Source organism: Podarcis pityusensis, assembly GCF_964106645.2.
Source record: "Podarcis pityusensis genome assembly, chromosome: 1".
In the NCBI taxonomy this organism is placed as follows: domain Eukaryota; kingdom Metazoa; phylum Chordata; class Lepidosauria; order Squamata; family Lacertidae; genus Podarcis; species Podarcis pityusensis.
In genome coordinates, this window is record NC_138028.1 from 117,702,309 (window position 1) to 117,727,180 (window position 24,872).

Genomic DNA, 24,872 nt, shown 5'->3' on the forward strand with positions numbered 1-24,872 from the left:
CAGATTCTCCAGGAAGCAGGGCTCCAGTGTTCCCACCGGGAGGAAAAGCGACGTCGGCAAAGCCCTTTTCACTCCCAGGTGGTGCAGGGCGGTTTGCAGGCCCTTCTCCCGGGCAAAGAACTGCCGTTCCAGAGCCACAGAGGAGCCGAATGCCTCCACCGAGACCTGACCCTGGTTCCAGGGCCGATATGGGTGCTCCTCCCGTGCCAAATACTCCAAGACCTGTCCCATCAACGCTGTACAATCGAGGACCCCCTCCCGTGCCGGGAGCCAGCAGGCAAGTCAGCTTAGGCCTCACACCGCCGCCTTTCCCCGGAAATCGATTCGGAGGGTCCCTCCGCCAGTCGTCGCAAGGGGGTCATCCTCCTCCTTTCGCAAACAGGCCTCCTCTTCCTCCGGCCCCAGGCAGGCCGACAGAAGACAAGCCTCCGCCGCCGCCGCCCCCAGCAGGAAGCAGGCCACCTCTCAACCGGGAAGCTTCCTTGCCACCGCCTCCTCCACCTCAAAACAACAGGCCTCCGGTTCCTTCCACGCCTCGGCCATCCTTTGGCTCTCCGGTCCCTCCTCCGCCTCCTCCAAGCAGGCCAGGCCCACCTCTGGTTCCACCGACGTCCGGCGGAAACGATGAGATGCCGCGGCTTCCGCAGAGGAATATATCGCTAGCGTGTCCTTCTCCGCCGAGCCTGCCTGGTTCCTGTCGCTCTGGACCTCTCCCTCCGCCACCAGGCGAGAGGCCGCCACCTCCCGTCAGAGACCCGCCTAGCAGATCAGGTGAGGCTCCCTGTGTTCTTCCACCGGCGACGCGAATGCCATAACACGTACAGTCATACCGCATGTTACATTCTTTCAGGATACGTCCTGCAGCGACCCGGAAGTACCAGAAAGGGTTACTTCCGGGTTCGCCGCTCGCGCATGCGCAGACGCGCAAAATGATGCCACACGCATGGGCAGAAGTGGCGAATTACAACCCACACATGCACAGACGCGGGCTGGGTTCTTTTCATGTTGCGAACGGGCCTCCGGAATGGATCCCGTTCGCAACCAGAGGTACCACTGTAATGCAAACATTGGGGTGAAGTGAGAGGGGGACGTACAGTGGTGCCTCGCAAGACGAAATTAATCCGTTCCGCGAGAGTCTTCGTCTAGCGGTTTTTTCGTCTTGCGAAGCAACCCTATTAGCGGCTTAACGGATTAGCGCTATTAGCGGTTTAGCGGCTATTAAAGGCTTAAAGGCTTAGCGGATTAGCTGCTAAAAGGCTATTAAAGGCTATTAAAGGCTTAGCGGATTAGATAAAGGGGGGGAAAAGCAAAAAAAAAATCTCAAGACTCGCAAGACATTTTCGTCTTGCGAAGCAAGCCCATAGGGAAATTCGTCCTGCGAAGCAACTCAAAAACGGAAAACCCTTTCGTCTAGCGGGTTTTCCGTCTTGCGAGGCATTCGTCTTGCGGGGCACCACTGTAATAGCAGTGTATAAAATTTAGCACGGCGATGTGTGAAATTTTGTGTGTTGTGTAGCTAGAGAATTTTCCATGGATCTTCCAAATTGCTGTTAAGATACCCTTTGCTTCAAGTGAGAAGTTAGAAAGCTAATACAGAAAGACAGCAAATACCCTCCTCTCTGCTTACAGATAAATGGTCTCTTGTTCCTTCTGTGTAGGATGTTCTCGAGTATGTCTCTGGTATGTTCTATGGTGTGAGTCATACCTTTCAGAATAAGAAAGGGCAATGGGCCCCTGTTTCGAAATGGGGGGGGGGTGTGGAATGCCGCTGCTGATTGCTTCCAGTATACCTGAAGGAGCGTCTCCACCCCCAGACACTGAGGTCAGATGTCAAGGAAATAAACAACTGTCTGACTTTTAGAAGACATCTGAAGGCAGCCCTGTTTAGGGAAGTTTTTAATGTTTGATGTTTTTTCACATTTTTAATGTTCTGTTGGGAGCCGCCCAGAGTGGCTGGGGAACCCCAGCCAGATGGGCTGGGTATGAATTATTACAGTGGTACCTTGGGTTAAGAACTTAATTCGTTCCAGAGGTCCGTTCTTAACCTGAAACTGTTCTTAACCTGAAGCACCACTTTAGCTAATGGGGCCTCCTACTGCCGCTGAGCCGCCCCTGCACGATTTTTGTTCTCATCCTGAAGCAAAGTTCTTAACTCGAGGCAATATTTCTAGGTTAGCGGAGTCTGTAACCTGAAGCATATGTAAGCTGAAGCATATGTAACCTGAGGTACCACTGTATTAGTAGTAGTAGTAGTAGTAGTAACCCGAGGTACCACTGTTATTATTATTATTAATAATAATAATAACCCGAGGTACCGCTGTATTATTATTATTATTATTATTATTATTATTATTATTATTATTCCTTTGTTCTTTCATATCCAGGACCCCTTCCTCCACCTCCGCCGCCAATAAGCAGAAACGGTAGCACTTCACGGGCCTTGCCAGCTACCCCACAGCTTCCTTCCAGAGGCGGGCTTGATAAGCACAGAGGCGGACCACTTCCTCCTCCACTTCCTCCTGACAGGCCTGCTTCTGGAGCGCCTCCCCCACCGCCACCACCTTCGTCCGCCATGCGAAACGGCTTCCAGGATTCTTCATGCGATGGTATGTGTGGCAATCACCCTGCGATCCCAATGCGCGGAGCGGGATTGCGTGCGCCCAGCGACTTCCGTGAATTAAGCAGAACATCTGCAAGAATCCTTGCGTGCACAGTTGTGCCTGGGGAGGGTTTTTCTCTCCGTCTGGGTGGAACGCAGGGTTTCCTTCAGAGAGGGAGAGAACTCCATCCAGTCACGTGGGAGACAGCTCTCCTCTGCTGTACATGGAATAATTTGCAATTTTGCTCTTCTGCCCTCTTGATATGCTCTTTCGCAGTGCGGTTTTTTTTTTGTTTTTTTTTTGTAAGTAAAAGAGGTGTCGGCACTCATCATGAAGTTGTTAACAGCAAGTGCCGCACTTTTAACATTTGGTGGAATACGGTGCCAGTATTCCTAGAAAACAATAGCTTCTTCCAACCCCTACATGTCTGGTTATTTTCAAAAACTTAGAAAAAGTGGAGTTACCCAATTTACCAGAAATTAACTGCATAAACACTGTAATATTGTGGGCATGGGCATAGACGGGGGGGGGGGGCAGGGGAGCAGCTGCCCCCCAATCCTCAAAAAGCATTAAAAATACTTAAGAAACTGAGGTTCTGCCCCCCATGTCCTCTCTTTGGGAGGATTTTTACGTTTTTAAAACTATTAGTAGTAGTAGTAGTAGTAGTAGTAGTAGTAGTATTATATTTTGGCAAAGTAATAATCATATATAAATAAGAATAAAATTTTGCATCCCACCACCAAGTCTATTCCATTGTAACTATACAACCTCCCAAGATTTTTACATGTTAAAGGAAATGTCCGTGATCTCCCAAAAACAAGCTCAGCAACTTTTTGAGACGTTCTTGCAGGGGGTGGGGTGGGTGGGGAGCTCAACGACTGTTTGATGCTTCAGTGCAAACGTTTTATAATTTGCTACCAAAATTGAGGTAGTTCTTAATTATTAAAATGGAGCAGACCAGTTCCTGTGCCAGTTAAAAAATCATAAATCATTTGTAATGCTGTTTTTACTCAAGTACCTACCTTTTGAAGAGGACTTAGTTAACTGCAAGGATTTCAAGGAGCCCTTCCCACACGCTTGCGAGTGATGACATTTTGATAACACCAAAACTGCAAGAATGTTGTTTGGGTCCCAGGTATTGTAGAATGATACTAGGGGTGTGCACCAAATTGGGATGAATCCTGAGGTCAAGTGGGATGTCTTGGCTTGTCAGAAGTGAAGCGGGATTTGTATGAGGTAGTACAAATCAAATCGGATGCCCCTGGAAAACTCCCGTCTTTTAGTTGGGTAGGGTAGAATGCGTGTGTCCTTTTTGCGTTAATGCAGATGAGCACTTTTAGTTAGTAATACTTTTTTCCCCTATCTTTTTTATTTGGTGTTGTATTATTATTATTTACCGATTAAATTTGTATGCCACCCTATACCCACGGGGCTTCAGAGCAGTTCGCAGGATAAAATTACAATATAAAAACACAAAATACATAATGAAAAACAAAAACAACCCAATAACCAGCCCCCCAGCACATTTCAAAGGGGCACTGGCTGAATAATCAACCAAAGGTCTTCTTAAAGAGGGGCATTTTCGCCTAGCAACCAAAAAATGTATATCGAAGGCACCAGGCAAACCTCCCTGCAGAGAGCATTGCACAAATGGGGAGCCACTGCAGAAAAGGCCTGTGTCCTTCAGGGCCACTGCACTGGGATGAGATTTGGAGGCCTGCTTTACAGTGGCTCGGGTCCAAAATGTGGTGATTGTGGTGGACTCAGGTTCAATGCTTGGCTGTTGGCCTGTAGTGTCCCTCAAGGTTCTGTCCTGTCCCTCCCCACCCCCGCTCTTCTAAGAAAGGTTGACCTGAATTTTGGGGTTCAGTGACCCCAGTATGTGTATGACACCCAGCTCCCTCTCTCCTTTCCATCTAAATCTGAGGAAGCTTTCTCAGTGCTATTTCAGTGTCAAGACTGGATGAAATTAAAACTTAATCCCGGCAAGACAGAAGTGTGTTCCTGGTCAGTCAAAAGGCACAGGTCAGGAAATAGAGATTCAACCCCATGCTGCTTAGGATTGCACTCCCCTGAAAACACAGGTGCGCAACTAAGGTGTGCTGGATTCAGCCCTGAGCCTCGATGCCCAGGTTTTGGCGGTCGCCTATGTATAATATGACATTGCAGAAAGTTCTACAAAGCCTGTTATTGTTGTGTTTTCTCCAGATGAGTGGGAGAGCAGATTTTCCTTCCATCCTATGTCTGACCTGCCACCTCCAGAGCCGTATGTGCCAATGAACAAAAGCTACCCCAGTAAACTAGCAAGGAATGACAACAGAAGTAAGTATTCTTTCACGAGGTGCTTGGTAGCAGAGTATTTGGGGAGCGATCACGGAGGTTATATAAAAAGGGCTTTGAGCACTCAGAAATGACTACGTACGTGTGAAAGATCGTTCATGTTATTAAATGGCACACCTAAATTGCACAAGTGATCATGTGGAGTACTCCTAGACCCTGAATTTAATGGCTTTGGACTGTATTTAGTTGTGTCGTTCCACTCATGGAAGGCTCTCTGATCTAGAAGAGGCTTCCATGAACAGAAGGGAAACCGGGGCAACTTTAGTCAGTTTTCCCTCTGAAAACATCTCCCTTTCCCAAATCTGTACTAGCTTGCGGTGGTGAGAGGAGGCCTTAAACATGAGTCCCAGTTTGGATAATGTTGTTGTTTAGTCGTGTCCGACTCTTCGTGACCCCATGGACCAGAGCACGCCAGGCACTCCTGTCTTCCACTGCCTCCTGCAGTTTGCTCAAACTCATGCTTGTAGCTTCCAGAACATTATCCAACCACCTCGTCCTCTGTCGTTCCCTTCTCCTTGTGCCCTCCATCTTTCCCAACATCAGGGTCTTTTCCAGGGAGATTTCTCTTCTCATGAGGTGGCCAAAGTATTGGAGCCTCAGCTTCAGGATCTGTCCTTCCAGTGAGCACTCAGGGCTGATTTCCTTCAGAATGGATAGGTTTGATCTTCTTGCAGTCCATGGGACTCTCAAGAGTCTCCTCCAGCACCATAATTCAAAAGCATCAATTCTTCGCTGATCAGCCTTCTTTATGGTCCAGCTCTCACTTCCATACATCACTGCTGGGAAAACCATAGCTTTAACTATACAGACCTTTCTTGGCAAGGTGATGTCTCTGCTTTCTGCTTTTGGATAATACGCTAAGTCAAACCATGGTTTATCTTAGCATGGTAGCAAAAAGAACTGGGGAGGGCCAAAATGGCTGTGAGCTTCTCCTCTCCAGGAGTCCACCAGTTTGCATGGCCTTGCTAAGCCATGTGGCTTAGCATGTGGTGTGAGCCAGGCCATGTGCAGTTTACATTTTTCATTAAAATTAGGTTGGAGTAGATACAGTGGACGCTTGGGTTGTGAACGTGATCTGTGTGGGATGCACGTTCACTACCCGCAGCGTTCACAACCCGCAGCTGCGCGTCTGTACATACTGCGATTCGACGCTTCTGCGCAAAGCGCGATTTAGCGCTTCTGCGCATGCGCAACTGCCGAAACCTGGAAGTAACCCGTTCCGGTACTTCCAGGTTTCGGCGGCCCGTAACCAAAAAAAAAGGCAACCTGAAGCGTCTGTAACCCGAGGTATGACTGTAGTGGATTTTCTTAGACTTGAAAACAGTACCATAAATAAATAAATATTGTTTCTCATTCATGCAGGTGTTCTCTCTTTCTTGCCATTTTTTTCCTTTTTGCAAGTTTTTGCGGTGCTTGAAAACCCTTCAAAACCCACCTGACCAGCAATGTGTCTTTTAAAAATGAACGCCCGCATCTTCGGGCAATGATACGAGTGCCATACTATTATCAGTTTGAAATAAACAACTCCCCCCGCCCCCCATGTATATTTGAACAATGTTGTAAGCTAGCTAGCCACACGTTTGTAACACCCACATGTAATTACGACATAAAATATTTTTGTATTGTTCATATCCATCCATCCAATACTAGTTCAATGAATAACAGAAGAGTTTTAAAAAAATTGAACGGGGATGTTTTAACTGAATATCTTGAGCATAAGAATAAAAAAATAATAAGGTGAAATCTCTTTTCTTTTGCCTTTTAGGTGGATCCAGTCGTAGAGAACGAGGTGCTCCGCCACTTCCACCTATTCCAAGGTGAAGTGGGGCTGTTGACCTCTTTGGGGATGTGACTGCTTTTCTGAAATTTCCCTTGAACCCAGCAGTCTTGTCAAAAGGTTTCCTTTCATGCCGCACTTTTTTGGGGGGGCTGGGGAATCCCACTCTCGGTATCATTTTCAGATCAAGCTGTCAGAATCCTGCTCAGGTTATTCCTGCCGATTTCCACCTTGGTTCTACAAATCAAAGATTTTGTGAACTGTAATCCAAATCCCCATTGATGGGGATTTTCAGTTACTTTGAAATTAATGGGGACTTGCTTCCAATAAGGTGCTTAGTATTGGGGGAGTGGTATGTTATTATTACTATTGTTACCTTGAAAACTGTCTTGCAAAGCATAGTGGGGACTGTATAGATCACATTTTGGAGCTCAGTCCAAGTCTTGCCAGTACCATCAAAAAGAGCCAAGACTTTCAGCTTGTCTTGTAGTGCGGGACAATAACATTTTACAAAATTCAAGTCTCTGTTACATTAACCTGAAACATAGCTTCCTTGACAACCTTCTGTATTTCTTTCCATGATAAAGATGATTCGTAGCACTTTCTCTCCCCCCCCAAAAAAATTGCAGTCTTGTCTGAGATTACTGATCAAATTGATCAAATTAGTTTGACGATTAGAGGTAGGGGGAAAGAACTACATGGCACAACTTTTAATACATTCCATCTCTGGAAAGAGTTGGGATTCATTGTATGTGACATTCTTACTCTCTCTCAGGCAATCTGCGAAAACTTTAATGAATTGTAGCCCTTCAGAGACCAAAAGAATGTTGCACTGTGTTTGCCAAAGCATCAGTAGCAACTTTTAACAAATCCACCGAAAATGCCTATGTCACAATTCAGGGCAGTACATGCACGGAAGCAGGCTTCCAAGCATGTAAATCTAGCTGGAGGGAGGGAGGTGTCTACAACCAAATACTGTGTACACAGATCCTCCCTCCTGTCTCAGAGGCAGGGACCGTTTGCTCAGACATCTCCATTTTCTTTATTAAAAAAACAAACGAACAGCTAAGATCTTGCAGGTGGACTTTTCAGCATTGGAAACTGGGGTGTCTTCTAGCCAAACAGCTGGATTGGTGGAGTTTCATATTTTGGAAGAAGAAGAAAAAAGAATTTGGGGCTTGCGGGTGCTACAAAACAACAAGATTCAAGATGTCATTGTCATCTTGGAAGTTAAGTTCTTCTTTTGCTAACAGTCATGCTGTTGGGCTTTTCCTCTGGGGTGAGTTTTACCCCATGGTTTCTGAATTGGTGGTTCTGCAAAACAAATCGTTGTAAATCTCTCCTTTGAACTATGCAAGGCAAACATTCAAAGTTAGTGTATATAAGCAACAATAGATGCTAATAAGACTCTTTCTGTGGCTTTCTGCTAACACCTCTGCCCTGAGCTTCCATTTCTTTCATGGTACCATTAGAACAGTTCTTAGCTATGAACAGATTTTTTTACTTGGCTCCTGTGTGCTGAAGACACTCCCCTCTCCTTTGATGTGGCAGCTGTTAATCAAGCATCCAGCTGCAAGCAGGAAGTGTCCGCAAGAGACATTTGGTTGACCTGTTACAAGCTCTTTCCTTTCCACGAGGTGCAAAACAGCTGGACAGCATTTTAAAGTTACGGCTTTGTTGCAAAATTTCATTACTTTTCGCAGGAATTTTCTTGTCATTCTGACAGTTGATAAGTGCATTTACTCTTTCACAACCGATTCACCTTTACACACATGAGAGAAATGTGGTCCTTAATTGGAACATGATTGAGAATGGAATGACTATTTATGGAAGCTCTGAAGATGGCTCTCTTTTACACATTACTATGCAAATTGGAGACAAAAGGATGACTTTTCTGGTGATGTCATGAATGCAAAAGTGGGAAGATGGAAGATGTGGATTATCCAAAGTTAAGTTGTGGTGGGACAGTTGGAGCAAGATTTCCTTAGAGATGCACATGAAAAGTATACTTAGATCTTTGGGGAAGATTTGAAAAGGAACTCAGAAATATTCACAATGGTGCAGCCAAGGTTGCACTTTGCTTTAGACCAGAGGTTCCCAAACTGTGGTGGTCCATGAGCTTCATTCAGGTGGTCTGTGGCATGTCTGTGAAGAACACTTACAATCTGAATTTAATGGAATTCAGATGGTGATAATAGTAAAGTACAATATAAGAAATAAAACAAGCCATAAAAATACAACTAAAGCTCACAATGCAATTGTAATTGCTCATTACAATTGCTACAACAGACAAATAATAATAATCAAGAGGTCTGCCAAGACCCATAGCAATTATCAAGTGATCTGTGGGAAGAAAGTTAGGAAGCCACTACTTTAGACTATGTGCATTCCCATTGATGATAAATAAAGCAGGCCAGAGCTTTAGGATGGAGAAACATTGCTTTGCATTTACAATCTCTGTGTACAGAAATATGTATGTAAAAGCTTTTTTATGACTCTTTTTCATTAAAAGAAAAAAAGGGTATTGCGTAGCTTTAGGTCTTATGTTGAGGTGCATTCCATGAGCCCACCCTTCTGATAGAATCCTTGCAGTTGAATATATTCAGGGACCCAAAGATTCTACCCACACAGGTCTCATTGCAAAATTGGAAGGACTTTTTTTTCAGCCATAAGCACAGCAACGTCTTGCAATACCTTTTGGGATCAAGCATAGTCTACAATAATAATGGATTTTTCAGCAGACTCTTTTCCTATGCACTTAACAATCCTTTACATATATGCAGTATTAATTAACAGTTCCAGTTTCAGCTCAATTAGTATTGTGTGTGTGTGTGTTATTATTTTTTTAAAGCAGGATGTAAAATGTTAAATTATTACGTTTTTGTTCCTGGAATGGAACACTTTAGCCTTCCGAAGAACAAATGAAGTACAAAGTTTTACAGTGGGGATTTTAAAAAAATAATTTAAAAAAATGCTCCGGAAGCTGTTACACATTGTGTAAGCTGATTTAAGAGCAAATTCCCTCTTTGAATATGTTGATTAAAGATGGCAGAGAGAAATTGATGACAGTGCTTTCAACTGATCGCTGAAGTTAGAAATTTGGTTATGCAATAGAGTGGAGATGGTTGCATTATCTACTCCTTGTTGCTGCCAATGGATTATTCATTGAGTGAGTGAAGTTCTGGAGCTGTGTTCTTCAGCTAGTCAGTCTGGATCTTTGCAGTGAAAAAGCTTGACAGCAAGGAACAGCCATGTAATGAAAAGCGAGGTGTCAAGAGGGCAGACAAATGAAGGAATAAGCATGCAGCGGTTAAAACCTGGTGATTTTACAAGCAACGTCCACTCAGAAACTCTCAGGATTATGGTATTTAGAAACTCTGTGATGTGATTTCATTTGATCCTGCCAGTTGTCTGTACTATTGGCAAATTAATTCCCGTGCAATATTATCTGAAATTCTAACCAAAGCCTTGGCATTTAGAATGCAACGTGGCCTTTTAGAGAGAGAAGCAAAACCTGGAGCTTCCGTCTTCCTCAGAGGATAACATTTTAGCACTTTCTCTCCAATAGGAATCTTCCTTGGTGTGTGTATTATGTTAAGTATTGTCAGGAAATACTTCAAAGGAAAAACAATAATAGGACTTGTTTGGTGTAAAGCATATTTCTTTTTCTTTCACCAGATACATTGATAGAAGCAGCATTTTGAAGTTTAGCATATCATTTTACTATGGATATTTTAGAGTAAATATTTATTTGACTATGTACAGTGATCAAACAGCAGAAAGCAAAAGATTCTTCCCAGTGGTGCCTTACTGCTACTTAAAAGCCACTTTTAAAATATCCAAATGGCTGCTGTCTTTTTTAAAACAACAACAAAAATTAGATCATGTTCCCACAGCCACCAGAATTTCAAATATAAAATTGTACTTTATATATGGTGTAGTGTTTGAGCCCCATCTCTTTTCCCATTGGTTGTCTTATCATCTAACCCTGAAGCCCACTGTATAGAAATATTTTGGATTTCAGTAAGACTTGTTAAAACTCTCTTTTTGGTATGTATATTCAGGCAAGTTACATAGATCAAAACAATTTCCAAATGAATGAGTTTAAGACCGAGGTCTTAAAATGAGCAAAAGTTCATTTTTTGAACTTTTTTCTGAAAAGAACATTTTTTGAACCCTACATACGTTTTTATATGTGAGAGAATGAATCAAATGGATCGTGAACTTACAGAGCAAGTTCCATTATATAATACAGAGCTTTCTAAACTTTCCCCATGCTCCTCCCAGGGCTGGAAAGGGGTTCTTTACTTTAACCTCTTGTTTACTAGTAAAACTGAATTACTGTGTCATGAAATGATGCATGCCTAAAAAGTGTTGTCACCAACGTGAAAAGTTTGGAAATCTCTGATATAATACATACTCACCACTTTTTTTACATATGAGATTGCACAGGTGTATTAGAGTAAAACAATGCCCATAATGTAAATAAGATTCTTTTCTATTTGACTTTGCTTTGTGTTATTAACATGCATATCTTAAAATATGTTATCACTGTGACTCAAATTGTGAGAAACCAGGTAACAAATAAACTCGTGTCTGTCCAAAGCAAAAATAAAAATAAAATTGGAGCAACTCTTTTGTCAGATGGAACTGTATTTGTTGTGTCCCTCGTGTGTGTGTGTGTGTGTGTGTGTGTGTGTGTGTGTGTGTTTAGGATACACTCAATGTGATCGGACAACTCTTCTTTATTGGAATCATTTTACACTGATCCTCCAAAGGTGCAATCTCAAAAAAATATTAGCCATGTCCAAATACTATTTTCAATGGGGTCTTAAATATGCTGAACTTCCTCGGCACTAAAGTGAATGACAAAACTGTTGTTGCCTGTTGTATAGTAGCCAGCCATGTGGATTGTAGTTATGGTAAGCATGTAGACTGGCCCACTCACATCCTGTATATCACGGATCCCTGTAGATACATGTAGATGAATCCGACAATTCCCATCAGCTCCTGTGGACAGATTTCTTCTGTATTATGAATAAGTTTTTTTTAACTAAAAGGGGGGTTAGATCATACACAGAGTTTAAAGATGAATATAAGGCTTCCCTCCCCCCCCCCCATGAGGAACTTGGCATGTCTCTTGAATCTTTACTTGGGTAAATAAAGTTGTAAGTTGACAGCTCAGCACTAGAGGGCACTTTTTATCCAAACCACTACATCAAAATCGCCAACTTGCCTATATATAAACCCGCAGGATAGAGATCCAGGACAGTTTGGATATTGAGCTGTCAACCCCAAATGGATCCACCCATAGTTAAAAATACAATAAATTTAATTTACTGGATGATTTAAATTAAATCTAGATTTAATTTAACTAAATCTTAGGAGACTGCCTTATTCTACCCAAATGCAGGTATTCAGTTGCAGAAACCACCGGCCTTCTCCATATGTAATGCCCTGTTCAGTCTCTCTTCCTCTCAATTTTTTTTTTGCCCAGATCGTTATTTAAGTAGCTTATCTCTGTTAATGTCACACCTATAGCAGCCTTCCTAATACCTATCAGAATATTAGCGTCTTGCTTTTTTAAAAAACAAAAACCAAAACCTGGTTGTGCTTTGCATAATGCATTTCACAGAAAGTCATTTGCCTACAGATAAGAGTGTCATGCAGGCTATGGTACGCAGGGCAAATGACGGCCAGAGTCGGATCTGGAGAACTGGGGGATTTTCCTCACCTCTCACCCCGCCACATAAGGGCTGCCACGTTGGATCTGCAGAGGAAAGAGAATGATAAGCAAGGGGTCGGAAGGCCCCCAAGCCCGTTTCTTAACCAGTAGCAGCAATCTGGCTGTTGGGAGAGGGATGTTCTCTGTCCATCTCCCTTTCATCCATAATGGGATGCTGTGGTGGGCAGATGCTGCCACTTCCTTCATCCTGTGTGCTTCTGCCTATAAAGCGCTTTCTTCGTTTCTAAACACTAGAGAGCTAATATCCTAGCGGTTTAGCAGAAGAATGTGAATTCTTAAAAGGGCATCCCAAATAAAAATAATGTGCTTTTCTTCCAGAAAAAGGTGTCGATACCATGAAGTTGCTACTGTCACACTTTTAGCCAGTGCTTTTCTTATATATGAATATATATATATATATTTAAACATATAATACCATATTTTAAAAGGTGCCGGTAGAGCTACCCTTGAATACCTCCAGAAAAAAGCATTGAAAATAGGGGTAAAGAATGCAGTGAAGAAAAGAACACAAAATGAGAAAAAAGATAAGATTTTGGATAAAATAAAAGAATTAGAGAAGAAATTAAGAGTGAATCCGAAGTCACAGCCAACTCTGAGAGAAATTAAACTCTATCAAACACAATATTCTAAATTGATAAATCAGGAAATTGAATGGAAGGTTAAATTAATGAAACAAAAAACGTTTGAGTCGGCGAATAAATGTGGAAAACTGCTAGCTTGGCAGTTGAAGAGAAGACAAAGATTAAATACTGTTACAAACTTAGAGGTTGATGGAAAAAACATCCAGAATCCAGTGGACATTAGAAAGTGTTTCCAGAGATACTTCAAAAAACTATACACCCAAGGGCCGCAAGATGATGTTGAGATTAAACAATTTTTGGCAAAAAATGGATTATCTAAATTGTCACAAGAAAATAGGACAATCCTGAATTCTAAAATAACACGACAGGAGATCGAACAAGCTATCCAGAACATGCAACTTGGCAAATCTCCAGGACCAGATGGGCTGACCTCCAAGTACTATAAGACATTGAAAGACTACTTGATACAACCTTTGATGGAGGTCAGCAATGAAATTATGGAGGGGAGGAGGGCACCGGAGTCGTGGAAGGAAGCGTTTATCACATTAATACCAAAGTCGGAAGCTGAAAAGACACAACTTAAGAACTACCGTCCCATCTCTCTCTTAAATGTGGATTACAAAATATTTGCAGACATTTTGGCAAATAGATTTAAAAAAGTTTTAAATGAAGTAATTCATAAGGACCAGGCGGGCTTTCTCCCAGGAAGACATCTGTTTGCTAATACAAGGAACATTATTGATATTTTGGAACTTTTGCAAACAGATATAAATACAAAAGCAGTTTTAATTTTTATAGATGCGGAGAAGGCCTTTGACAATATCTCCTGGAAATTTATGATGGGAAATTTAAAAGAGATGGGAGTGGGACGGGGTTTTGAGAATGGGATTGAGGCGATATATTCAGAACAGAAAGCTAAACTGATAGTTAATAATGTGGTTACGGAAGAGTTTAAAATTGAAAAAGGGACACGACAAGGTTGCCCTATTTCCCCTTTGTTATTTATTTCGGTTCTGGAAGTGCTATTGAACGTGATTAGAAGGGATCAGTTGGTGGAAGGAATTCAGGTCGGTCAGAAACAATATAAATTAAAAGCTTTTGCAGATGACCTGGTTTTGACCTTGCAGAAGCCAGAGCCCAGTACGAAAAGAGTATTACAACTGATTAATGACTTTGGTCGGGTGGCTGGATTTAAATTAAATAAACAGAAAACTAAGGTTTTGGGGAAAAACTTGACTAATACAGAGTCAGAACGGTTTCAGAATGAGATGGAACTTAATGTGGTGAAAAAAGTAAAATACCTAGGGGTAAACATAACAGCAAAAAATCTAAGTCTATTTAAGGATAATTATGAAAAATGTTGGACAGAAATCAAGAGAGACTTAGATAGTTGGTCAAAATTGAAACTTTCTTTGTTAGGCCGAATTGCTGCTATCAAGATGAATGTATTGCCAAGGATGTTGTTCTTATTTCAAACACTTCAGGTTTTGGACAAAACGGAGTGCTTTCAGAAGTGGCAGAGAGACATTTCCAAGTTTGTCTGGCAGGGCAAAAAGCCCAGAATTAAGTTTAAGATATTAACCGATGTAAAACAAAGAGGGGGCTTTGCCCTGCCAGACTTAAAGTTGTATTACGAAGCCGCAGCGTTCTGCTGGCTAAAAGACTGGCTACTTCTTGAAGACACTGATGTGTTAGATTTGGAAGGGTTTAACAATACCTTTGGATGGCATGCATATTTATGGTATGACAAGGTTAAAGCAAACAAGGCCTTTAAGAACCATATTGTCAGAAAATCATTGTTTAATGTCTGGTCAAAATATAAAGACTTGCTGGAAAATAAAACACCAAGGTGGCTTTCACCTTTGGAAGCCAAGGCCCGAAAAAGACCCAATATGGAGGCTAAATGGCCAAAATATTGGGAAATACTAGAAAAGGATGGAGACAAATGGAAATTGCAGAGTCTAGAGAAAATGAAAGACAAAGTGCGAGATTGGTTACATTACGCTCAGATCAAAGAAGTTTTTAAAAATGATAAGAAATTAGGGTTCCAGGTGGAGAAATCGAAACTAGAAACAGAATTGTTAGAACCAAAGATTAAGGTACTTTCAAGGATGTATAACTTGCTGTTGAAATGGAATACACAAGACGAAACGGTTAAATCGGCTATGATAAGGTGGGCACAGGACATTGGGCATAATATCATGTTTGAGGACTGGGAGAGGTTGTGGAGTAATGGATTGAAATTTACTGCATGTAACGCCCTGAAAGAAAATGTAATGAAAATGATTTATAGATGGTATATGACCCCAGTCAAACTTGCTAAAATTTACCACCTGTCTGATAATAAGTGTTGGAAATGCAAAGAGTGCGAGGGAACGTTCTTCCACCTCTGGTGGACTTGCCCTAAAGTGAAGGCGTTCTGGGAAATGATTTATAATGAACTGAAAAAGGTATTTAAATATACCTTCACTAAGAAACCAGAGGCTTTCCTTTTGGGTATTGTCGGCCAAGGGGTGGCAAAGAAGGACCAGACATTTTTTATGTATGCAACAACAGCAGCAAGGATACTTCTCGCAAAACACTGGAAAACTCAAGATCTACCCACACTGGAAGAATGGCAGATACAACTGATAGACTACATGGAACTGGCTGAAATGACTGGCAGAATCCGTGACCTGGGAGAAGAGAGGATTGAGGAGGACTGGAAGAAATTTAAGAACTATTTACAAAAGCATTGTAATTTGAGTGAATGCTAAATAAGATGCTAGACTAAAACAACTGAGCACCACTAAATTTAGAAGTTTTTTAAGAAAATAAGTAAGACTGTGAAAACTTAGCTCCCTTTGAGAATTATATGATTATGAAATATAGAAGGGATATAAGATTTTAAATAAGATGATAAATTGCTGACAAAATGTTTCAACGATGAAAATGGGAGCGGGAGATGTGAGGAAGTCCAAAGAAAATGTGAAAATATGTCAAGATCGATGTTACATTGTTTATCATGTCTATTTTTATTGTAAAATTTAATAAATTGCTTTAAAAAGAAAAAAAAGAAAATAGGGGTAAAGATTTAAGACACTCATGGCCCATAAATTTAGGGGTTTCTGGTGAACACAGGCTGTTGGCTTATTTAATCTAAGGCTGTGATTCCCAATGTGATTCCCACAAGGGGGCAATTTGATTTTTAAGAGGGGCAGTTCGAGAACGAGTTATTAACAGCGAAGGGCCTTTTAGGCATCCTCCACGTGAAAAGTTCACTTTTTGAATATTAAGAATTATATGTCGGGATGGGGGGAGGCATCAGGATTTTAGAGATGCTTAGCTGGGGCATGGCCCCCCCAAAAAGGTTGGGAACCACTGATCTAAAGTCTCTGGGAATCCAGTCGTTGACCCCTCACAAAGCTACAATTCCCAGAGACCTTAAACTACAGTTCCCATGATCCTTTGTGAGTGGGGGAGGGGTAAGCCATGTGCTTTTATTTACTTATTACTGTATATTTCTGGGCCTTTTTTCTTCGAAGGAGCTCGGGGTGGCGCACGGATGCTTCTCCTCCTCCCCACCATTCCGACAACCCTGTGCTGCCGCGTGGTTGCGGGTGTTACCTAAGAAGCGGGTTACCTAAAGAAAACGGGACTTTTTTCCCCCTCAGAGAAAAGCGCGTGCAGCCCAAGGCGGCTCCTTCCGTAGAAAAAAACAAACCACCTTCATTCGGCCACTAAACCAGAGAGCTCTTGTGAAAAGACGCCAGGTGCCCTGGAGGCGAGCGAGCGGCTGCTGCGCGGCGCGAATCTCCAAGGCCTCTGGTTTGCTTTTTACTGCAGCAGCAGCAGCAGCAGCAGCAACAAAAAACACAGCAGCTGCTGCTACCTCGGCTGCCGCCGCCGCCGCCATCTTAAAAACAGCCTTTTGCGGCGGGGCGGGTTTTGGCGGGCAGGCCTGCCTCTGCGCTGAGCTCACGCGCCGCCGGCTCCGTCCCACGCGCGCTGCTCCCGTGCGCCCAGGCGACCGCGGCGCCGTGGGCCGGAGATGCCCGCCTTGCTTTGCCTGCCGTTGCTGCTGCAGCCGCCGTAGGGCGAGGGCAGGTAAACGAGGGAAAGGGGACCCCCTTCCTTCCTTCCTTCCTTCCTTCTCCTTCCATAACCCCCGCGCCTTGACTCCGCTCCCAAACAGCAGCGAGGAGACGCCGCCCGCCTCTCCACACGCCGCGCCAGGTTCACCTTGGACGGCAGCCACTACTACGAGGGCAATGGGAGACTGAGAGAGCTGGGGAAGGGGATGCTGGAAGCAGAGCCCCCTGCGAACACTTAGGACCATATTATTATTATTATTATTATTATTATTATTATTATTAATTAATAATAATAATAATTAATAATAATAATAATAATAATAATAATAATAATACCCAGCGGGGCCGCCCCAAAGTGAAGCCACCCCAAAAGGGCCAGCGCTCAAAGACTTGGGACTGTATGACTTTGCATTTGCCAGGTGACTTTGCATTTACGGGGTTTCTGGGACGTGTCTGTGTGCACGGCTTTTATTGGGGTCGGTGCAGTTGTGGGGCGACTTCCGCCCTCTGGTTCAGGTTGCCATGTGCTTGCGTGCGCGTTGCGTCTGCGTTTAGGGGTCTCCCCTTCGGCTTCGTCCGCCGGCGCGCGAGGGCCGCCGCGTCTGGCTCGAACTCTCCACCAGCAAATCGCCCTCTCTGGTAAACAGGATCCCATTGGCTGCGGCGCGTCTTTCGGGGTGGGTGCAAGGCGTTTGCCGCGGGCGGATTGGCGGCGACCCTTTCCCTTTAAATCAAGTAATCGCAGCCCGGCAGCGGTTTGCATCTCGGCCCGGCCTTTTCGCGCGTTGCAAACCGGATAAGCCAAGTCGTGGGCGGTGGGGGACAATTTACAAGGCATTTGTGTGGTTTCTGTTTAAATCGCCCTATCTGCGCTTGAAACCAACCGAAGAGGTGTTTCTTTTTCTTCTTTTTTTGCAAGAAGAGAACAGCTGGGTATCTGGTTCCATAAGGTGATGGTGAATATCGGTTCCCCCTTTTACAGATGAGGGGAAACATGAGTTTTCTTAAAGTCGACAGAAAGTTAGGTGCATCCTGTTCCTATTTAAATCAGCAGATGATTTATTTGGTGGGTTGAGTAGGTATTTTTCACCACTTTGGAGGTGTAATTGCAGCATTTAGTCATAACTGTGGTGTTAACGTGCAGTAAAATATTTTGTTATGTTCTTCTTCTAAACTGCAACTGCAGTTGCAGTTACTTGGTCTTAGGGTAGTGTCTTAGACTTTAAAATGTTTGACTGCTTTTGATGCTGCATAAACCATATATAACAATATACCACTTTGACAAGCATTCCTTCCTATATGTGAGGCAATATGCTTGAAGTGGTGCATGTGTGCCTCATCTAAAAAGGAAGCAAGCATATTTTTCTTTAGAACCCTCCTTTGTTTGCATATCTGGATTTAATTGGGCAGCCAATTAAAGTTCATATAGTCAATCAACCATTCTTTCTTAACTAGGCAGCAGCCCTACAAATAATATTGATAGCATTGTGATATTATACTTAAGATATTTAGGTGGTGTTTTGTTTTATTTATTTATTAATGTGGCATGATTTCAGTGAGACTTGCATGCTTGATCATAAACAGGGCTGTTTGTGAATATCACAGCTTATCACCATCTGGTCCATTGGCACTGTTTGGATACAGTGCATAGAACTGGCAAATCTCTTTGGGATGGTTGTTTTTGTCAGCCCAGTTCAGTTCAGCCTATTTTCTCAAGTGGCAAAGTAGAAATAGGAATTTAACCATTATCTTTACTGGAATTGAATCATTATGTTTATTTGGGGGCAGAGGCACTGAGGCGGTTGGCTGGCTTAGAATATGGATCACCTTGTGTTTTGCATTTGACTGGCCAAAAATATTTGTCCTGTTGATTGGTCCACTATTGTTAAAGCACTACCGTTAACGAAAATAGCAATAAAAATAATCGTCAAAAGGTTTGGTATTTATATTAACTACTGTTAGCTGCTGTTGTGAACCTTTTTTATATTAAAAAAACTGTAATTCAGTCCCATCCATTATTATTATATCATCATCCTTGTGCCTTGGTTTGTAAAGCAGAATAGTCTATGAGAGTGTGACTGATCGAACACTCTGGGTTTTTTTATGGCCAATTGAGGATATGAATTTGGTCGTAGTCTGACCAACTTGGTCTTTTGGCACTGATGACTTACTGCAGCCCTATTTTTGCTGTGGTCTAAACCACAGAGCCTAGGGCTTCCCTATCAGAAGGTCTGCGGTTCAAATCCCCGTGACGGGGTGAGCTCCTATTGTTTGGTCCCAGCTCCTGCCCACCTAGCAGTTCAAAAGCACGTCAAAGTGCAAGTAGATAAATAGGTACCACTGCGGCGAGAAGGTAAACGGTGTTCCCGTGCGCTGCTCTGGCTCGCCAGAAGCGACTTAGTCATGATGGCCACATGACCCAGAAGCTGTCTGCAGACAAACGCTGGCTCCCTTGGCCTATAGAGCGAGATGAGTGTGCAACCCCAGAGTTGTCCGCGACTGGACCTAATGGTCAGGGGTACCTTTACCTTAGGAAACCGGGGTGGGGTGGGGTGAAGTTACATTATGCTGTGCTCTTAGGTTTGCTCCCTGACTGCTGTTGCATGAAGGTTAAAAGCTGTCTTCCTCCCTCCTAAAAAAGACAACACCACAATGAAATAAAAAGATAGGCAGTGGCATTCTTGGTATACTATATTTGACCTTGGTGACCAGCAGTCCCTTGGACAAAACATGACTCTCAGAGGCTTGCCCCATATTTACCAACCATGGAGGAAAGCAGATTCAGTAGGAAAACTTGGCAGCAGTCTACTTCCACACCTGTCCTTTGGCAAGACTTAAGTGACGACTGGGACCTTAGATTCATAAGGGCATAATGAATGAAAATTGACAGGCCAGACCTTTGCTTTGTCAACAGAATTAGTAAGGAAACCTGATGTTTACTCAGCCCCCTATTTGTCAAAGAGATTAATGTTAACCCTTCACATCTGCGGTGCAAATGTTAGGAGCCTTTCTGAGAACTTACCGTATTTTTTGCTCTATAAGACTCACTTTTTCCCTCCTAAAAAGTAAGGGGAAATGTGTGTGTGTCTTATGGCGCGAATGCAGGCTGCGCAGCTATCCCAGAAGCCAGAAAAGCAAGAGGGATTGCTGCTTTCACTGCGCAGCGATCCCTCTTGCTGTTCTGGCTTCTGAGATTCAGAATATTTTTTTTCTTGTTTTCCTCCTCCAAAAACTAGGTGCGTCTTGTGGTCTGGTGCGTCTTATAGAGCGAAAAATACGGTAATTCATATGATAATAAACAATTTTATGTGAAAGGTGTGACTTCTGTAACATTTGACTGCGCTATTTGTATACAAGCCAGGGGTCTAAAGATGGTTGTTGCCATCTGGGGAGAATAATATTTTTATGATTGTTAGGCTTTGTAGATGTTTTCTATTTTCTTGTTACTTATTTCTTTTAAAAACCTCAGATAAACGTTTTTGTATTGTCATGTGTCTTAGATGCTTTCAGAGAAACAATGATGGGCAAAGAACTGTTAAGAGTTTTGAATTAATAAAATTTGAGATTGCTTAATTTGAGGGAGGTCCTATGACGACTGCTGTTGTGCCCCCCCACTTTATTAACCATCTCAAACATTAAAATACCTTCACAATAGCACTTTTTTTATCTGTCTTGTGTCAGGGTATGATTGTTTGATCCCCAGATTTAAAATATGAGGTGACTTGCAGAAGGTTTTGCTTGGTTTACAAGAAGTCTACAATTTATGCCATAGGTAAATAAACTAAGGCCTGGGGGCCAGATCCGGCCCAATCACCTTCTAAATCCGGCCCACGGACAGTCCGGGAATCTGCGTATTTTTACATGAGTAGAATGTGCCCTTTTATTTAAAATGCACCTCTGAGTTATTTGTGAGGCATAGGAATTCGTTCATCCCCCCCCCCCCAAAAAAAATACAGTCCGGCCCACCATAAGTTCTGAGGGACAGTGGACTGGCCCCCTGCTGAAAAAAAGTTTGCTGACCCTGATTTATGCCTTTAAAAAATCTTGAGTAGGGTAACAAAAGGGTAAAATTATGCAGCTAGCTTCCTCCTACAGAGATTTTACTTCAGCTTGGTTGGAAAAAGCTACATTCAATCAGTGTATCTTCCATTAAATAGCAGATAAATTTATCTACCAAGATTCTTTTGTTGTAGAAACATTGTCCTCTTTGACATTTTGTACACTTGGCTTACGATAACATTTTAGGGCATGTTGTTTCAGTTTGATATTTGCCCAAAGTTACCCAAATTAAAGCCTAACAGACATCTTAAATGTGAATGAGACAGAAATGATCACCTTTCTGTAACAATCAGCCCCCCCAAAATATATATATTACTATTTGTGAATATGCAAATAAAACCACAGTTTTCTTCACAATGGAAACTAAATACAGACTTTTGGTGCTGTATCTACACAGTTTACACAAGAATCTCTGCTTTGCCCATAATCATGAATCCTTCCAAAGCACAGTTGATCTGCATATTCCTGAGTACGTCGTACCTTGGAAGTCGAATGGAATCCATTCCTGAAGTCTGTTTGACTTCCAAAACGTTCAGAAACCAAAGCGCGGCTTCTTGATTGGCTGAAGGAAGCTCCTGCAGCCAATCGGAAGCCCCGTCAGACATTCGGCTTCCAAAAATAGTTCGCAAACCAGAACAGTCACTTCCGGGTTTGTGGCGTTTGGCAGCCAAAAAGTTCGAGAACTAAGCTGTTTGAAAACCAAGGTACAACTGTATTCACCTATACTGTATAGGGAATACAAACTTAACCAGCTATAACATTTTGGGGTGCAGCCACACCTCTTAAGAGGAATGTTCAAGATTCCAGCCTACAAGACATGGTTTCGCCAAAGGGGGACAGCTGCCCCCCAAGATTAAGTAAAACAATAGAAATACAGTGGTACCTCTAGTTAGGAACTTAATTTGTTCCAGAGGTCCGTTCTTAACCTGAAACCGTTCTTAACCTGAGGTACCACTTTAGCTAATGGGGCCTCTTGCTGCCGCTGCACCGCCGACACACAATTTCCATTCTCATCCTGGGGCAAAGTTCTCAACTCGAGGTAACTCTTCCAGGTTAGCGGAGTTTGTAACCTGAGGCGTTTGTAACATGAGGTACCAGTGTACTTAACTAACTGACCAATCATGTCAATTCTGCCCTCCCCAACAAAAGTCCCGCCCCCTCCCCAACAAAAATCCTGGCTACGCCCATGAATGCTGACCTCAATTTTCAAACATTCCATGGCTCCTAGAATCCACTTGGCATGCTTGGCCTTTGCTGAGCTGTTTGTTTATTATGTACAACCTTATGTATGTATGCAAGGAGTGCCCTAAATATATAGACACCACTATCTTAATTTAAGCGGGCTGTGTTTTGCCTTCTAACTCATAGGCATTCTACCACATGAATTGGCCATTAGAGGAAACGAGTGGTGACCTGTAAAAACAACAACCAGCAACAACAACAACGGTTGCACGGCATCCTAAGGCACTAACAAGAACACTCCTGTTCTTGGTGCCATCCAGACCTGTGGGGCTCAAGCAGGCCTCTTCTCTCTCTCCACCCTTTTTATCTTGGAGGGTAATCCTGAACCTCAACATTCTGTGGCTTTTGCTCCTCTGGATCACCAACATGCCACTGTATAATGAACTGCCCATACAACAGTGAAATGGCAGTTAGGCTGAGAGAAGCACAATTTGCCCATCTGCAGCAGCTTATAATTGCTGGCTATTTGCAGTTTAGTAGCGCTGCAGAGAGCTTGCTGGGGAGACCACGCATTAAAAAGGGACTAAAAAATAACTTAAACAAGGTTTTAATAACAAAAACAAAAACTCCTTTTACACTAAAGATAACAACAAACATGACCCAACCACCAACCCATCCCCCAGGGGAATGAGAGAGCTAGGTGCTGCTCCTTATATACTATGCCCAAATGCTGACACAGCTTAATTGACAAAACCTAGCAGCACCTGCTATGTTTCACAGCTGTAAGACTGGGTCTCGTTATTTGCCCTGGCCCTGGCCCTTAAAGACATACACAACTTGTGAAACAATAATGAACATTCACATTTTAAAGTGACCATTCAACAATAATAGCAGCTAGCCAGCCAGGTGCATCATGGGAACGGCAAGTTTCCTGCATTTTCTGTGAGGGACGATCTTGCCGATACTGCGACTCCATTGGAACTGGATGACCAATGCATCTTCTTGTTTGCCCTGGAGATGCATGTGTGGCTGAACATGTACAATGTTCCCATTATGATGTGATAAACGGTCTTATCTCTACACTGATTGCATGACAAATTATTGTATTATGGCTTCCGTTGCTAATGAAATCCAGAGTCCTTCTCCCTGCACCCACCGATTTTGATTCTTCAATATGGCAAGCTTCAGTGACCTGACATCAAATCTAGAAATGATTGAAATCATAAAACTTGCTGAAATAGTTTGATTATAGGAAAACAGAAGAAAAAATAAACTTCTGAAAATCATGTTTTGGTATTTTAACATAAATAAAATCTAGACAAACATATTTTTTTTCTTATGGAGAAGTTGTGTTATCTTGCTTAAGGATAACAGTTCTTTAGATGTGCTATCTTATCTTTTCTTTCAACGGAATAATATTTATTTCAGCTCCCTATTGGCCTTGTCTCCTACTTCCAGTTCCCTTTTAGGGTTCCTGTTTTTGTTCCATTTTACTGCGATGTGAGGGGCTTTCTCAATCTCACTGCAATACAGTAACGAACGCTGCCTTCCTTGTTTTACAGATCAGAATCCACATGCTACGTTTTCAGAAGCGCTGAATGAATATGGATATTTACACGTATGTCAGCACAAAGAATCTCTCTTCTTCAGCCAATATGTCCAATCTGCTTTCAGGCAGATTTGGGTACCAGCTGAACTTCACCAGCAATTCTCCTTCTATGTCAATAAGTAAGCTTTTCCCAGCCTTGTTACAATGCTTTGGCATAATCCTTTGTGGATATATAGCTGGAAGAGTTAACATAATCACATCAACTCAGGCCAAAGGACTCGGAAACTTTGTCTCCTGTTTTGCACTCCCAGCTTTATTGTTCAAAAACATGGTTGTACTGAATTTTTCCAACGTGAATTGGTCCTTTTTATACAGCATCCTTGTTGCCAAAGCATCAGTGTTCTTCTTGGTCTGCATTTTAACACTGTTGATAGCTACTCCTGAGAGGCGGTTTAGCAGAGCTGGACTGTTTCCTATTTTTGCTACTCAGAGCAATGACTTTGCACTGGGCTATCCTATAGGTAAGAAACAAATTTACGTATTTTTTTGTTTGTAATGAGATTGTTTCATAACACTCTGTGCCTTAGGAATGCATAGTGACTTGTTTGCATTGATGATGTACACAGTGCGTGCACTGTTGTTACAGCTGCTAATTTGTGCTTTTGAATTTGAGAAAGAGCACATTCTGTTGCACTATGAGTCGCATGAAGCAGAACTGATGAGATAATAATAATAATAATAATAATAATAATAATAAATAATAATAATAAATAATAATTTTGTTATTTATACCCCACCCATCTGGCTGAGTTACCCCAGTCACTCTAATAAGCAAAGCCATGTACTATCCAAGTAGTTGTTGTTGTCTGTCAGTTTCACTCAGAATTGTTCAGTGAGAAGGCATGTTTTCAATGCAAGGTACTCTTGGCAGCACTAGAATTTTTTCATTTCTTCACCACCAAAAA

General features: G+C 42.5%; 2 protein-coding genes across 6 annotated transcripts in view; both read left to right on the forward strand.

Moving 5' to 3' along the window:
• The window catches only part of WIPF1 (WAS/WASL interacting protein family member 1), a 59,214-nt gene extending 47,854 nt beyond the window's left edge, over positions 1-11,360 (forward strand). For all 4 annotated transcript variants that reach the window (XM_080971445.1, XM_080971446.1, XM_080971448.1 and 1 more), the window contains exons 5-8: positions 4-771; positions 2,385-2,606; positions 4,809-4,922; positions 6,706-11,360. In XM_080971445.1, coding sequence (XP_080827571.1) covers positions 4-771; positions 2,385-2,606; positions 4,809-4,922; positions 6,706-6,761 — 1,160 coding nt within the window. In that variant the 3' untranslated portion in view covers positions 6,762-11,360. The remainder of the gene's footprint in view (positions 1-3; positions 772-2,384; positions 2,607-4,808; positions 4,923-6,705) is intronic.
• Positions 11,361-16,979: 5,619 nt separating this feature from the next.
• The window catches only part of GPR155 (G protein-coupled receptor 155), a 43,636-nt gene continuing 35,743 nt past the window's right edge, over positions 16,980-24,872 (forward strand). The window contains exons 1-2 of one of the 2 annotated variants that reach the window (XM_081023891.1): positions 16,980-17,130; positions 23,921-24,428. In XM_081023891.1, the coding sequence (XP_080880017.1) occupies positions 23,957-24,428 (472 nt within the window). In that variant the 5' untranslated portion in view covers positions 16,980-17,130; positions 23,921-23,956. The remainder of the gene's footprint in view (positions 17,131-23,920; positions 24,429-24,872) is intronic. The other variant, XM_081023890.1, reaches the window with a different exon arrangement.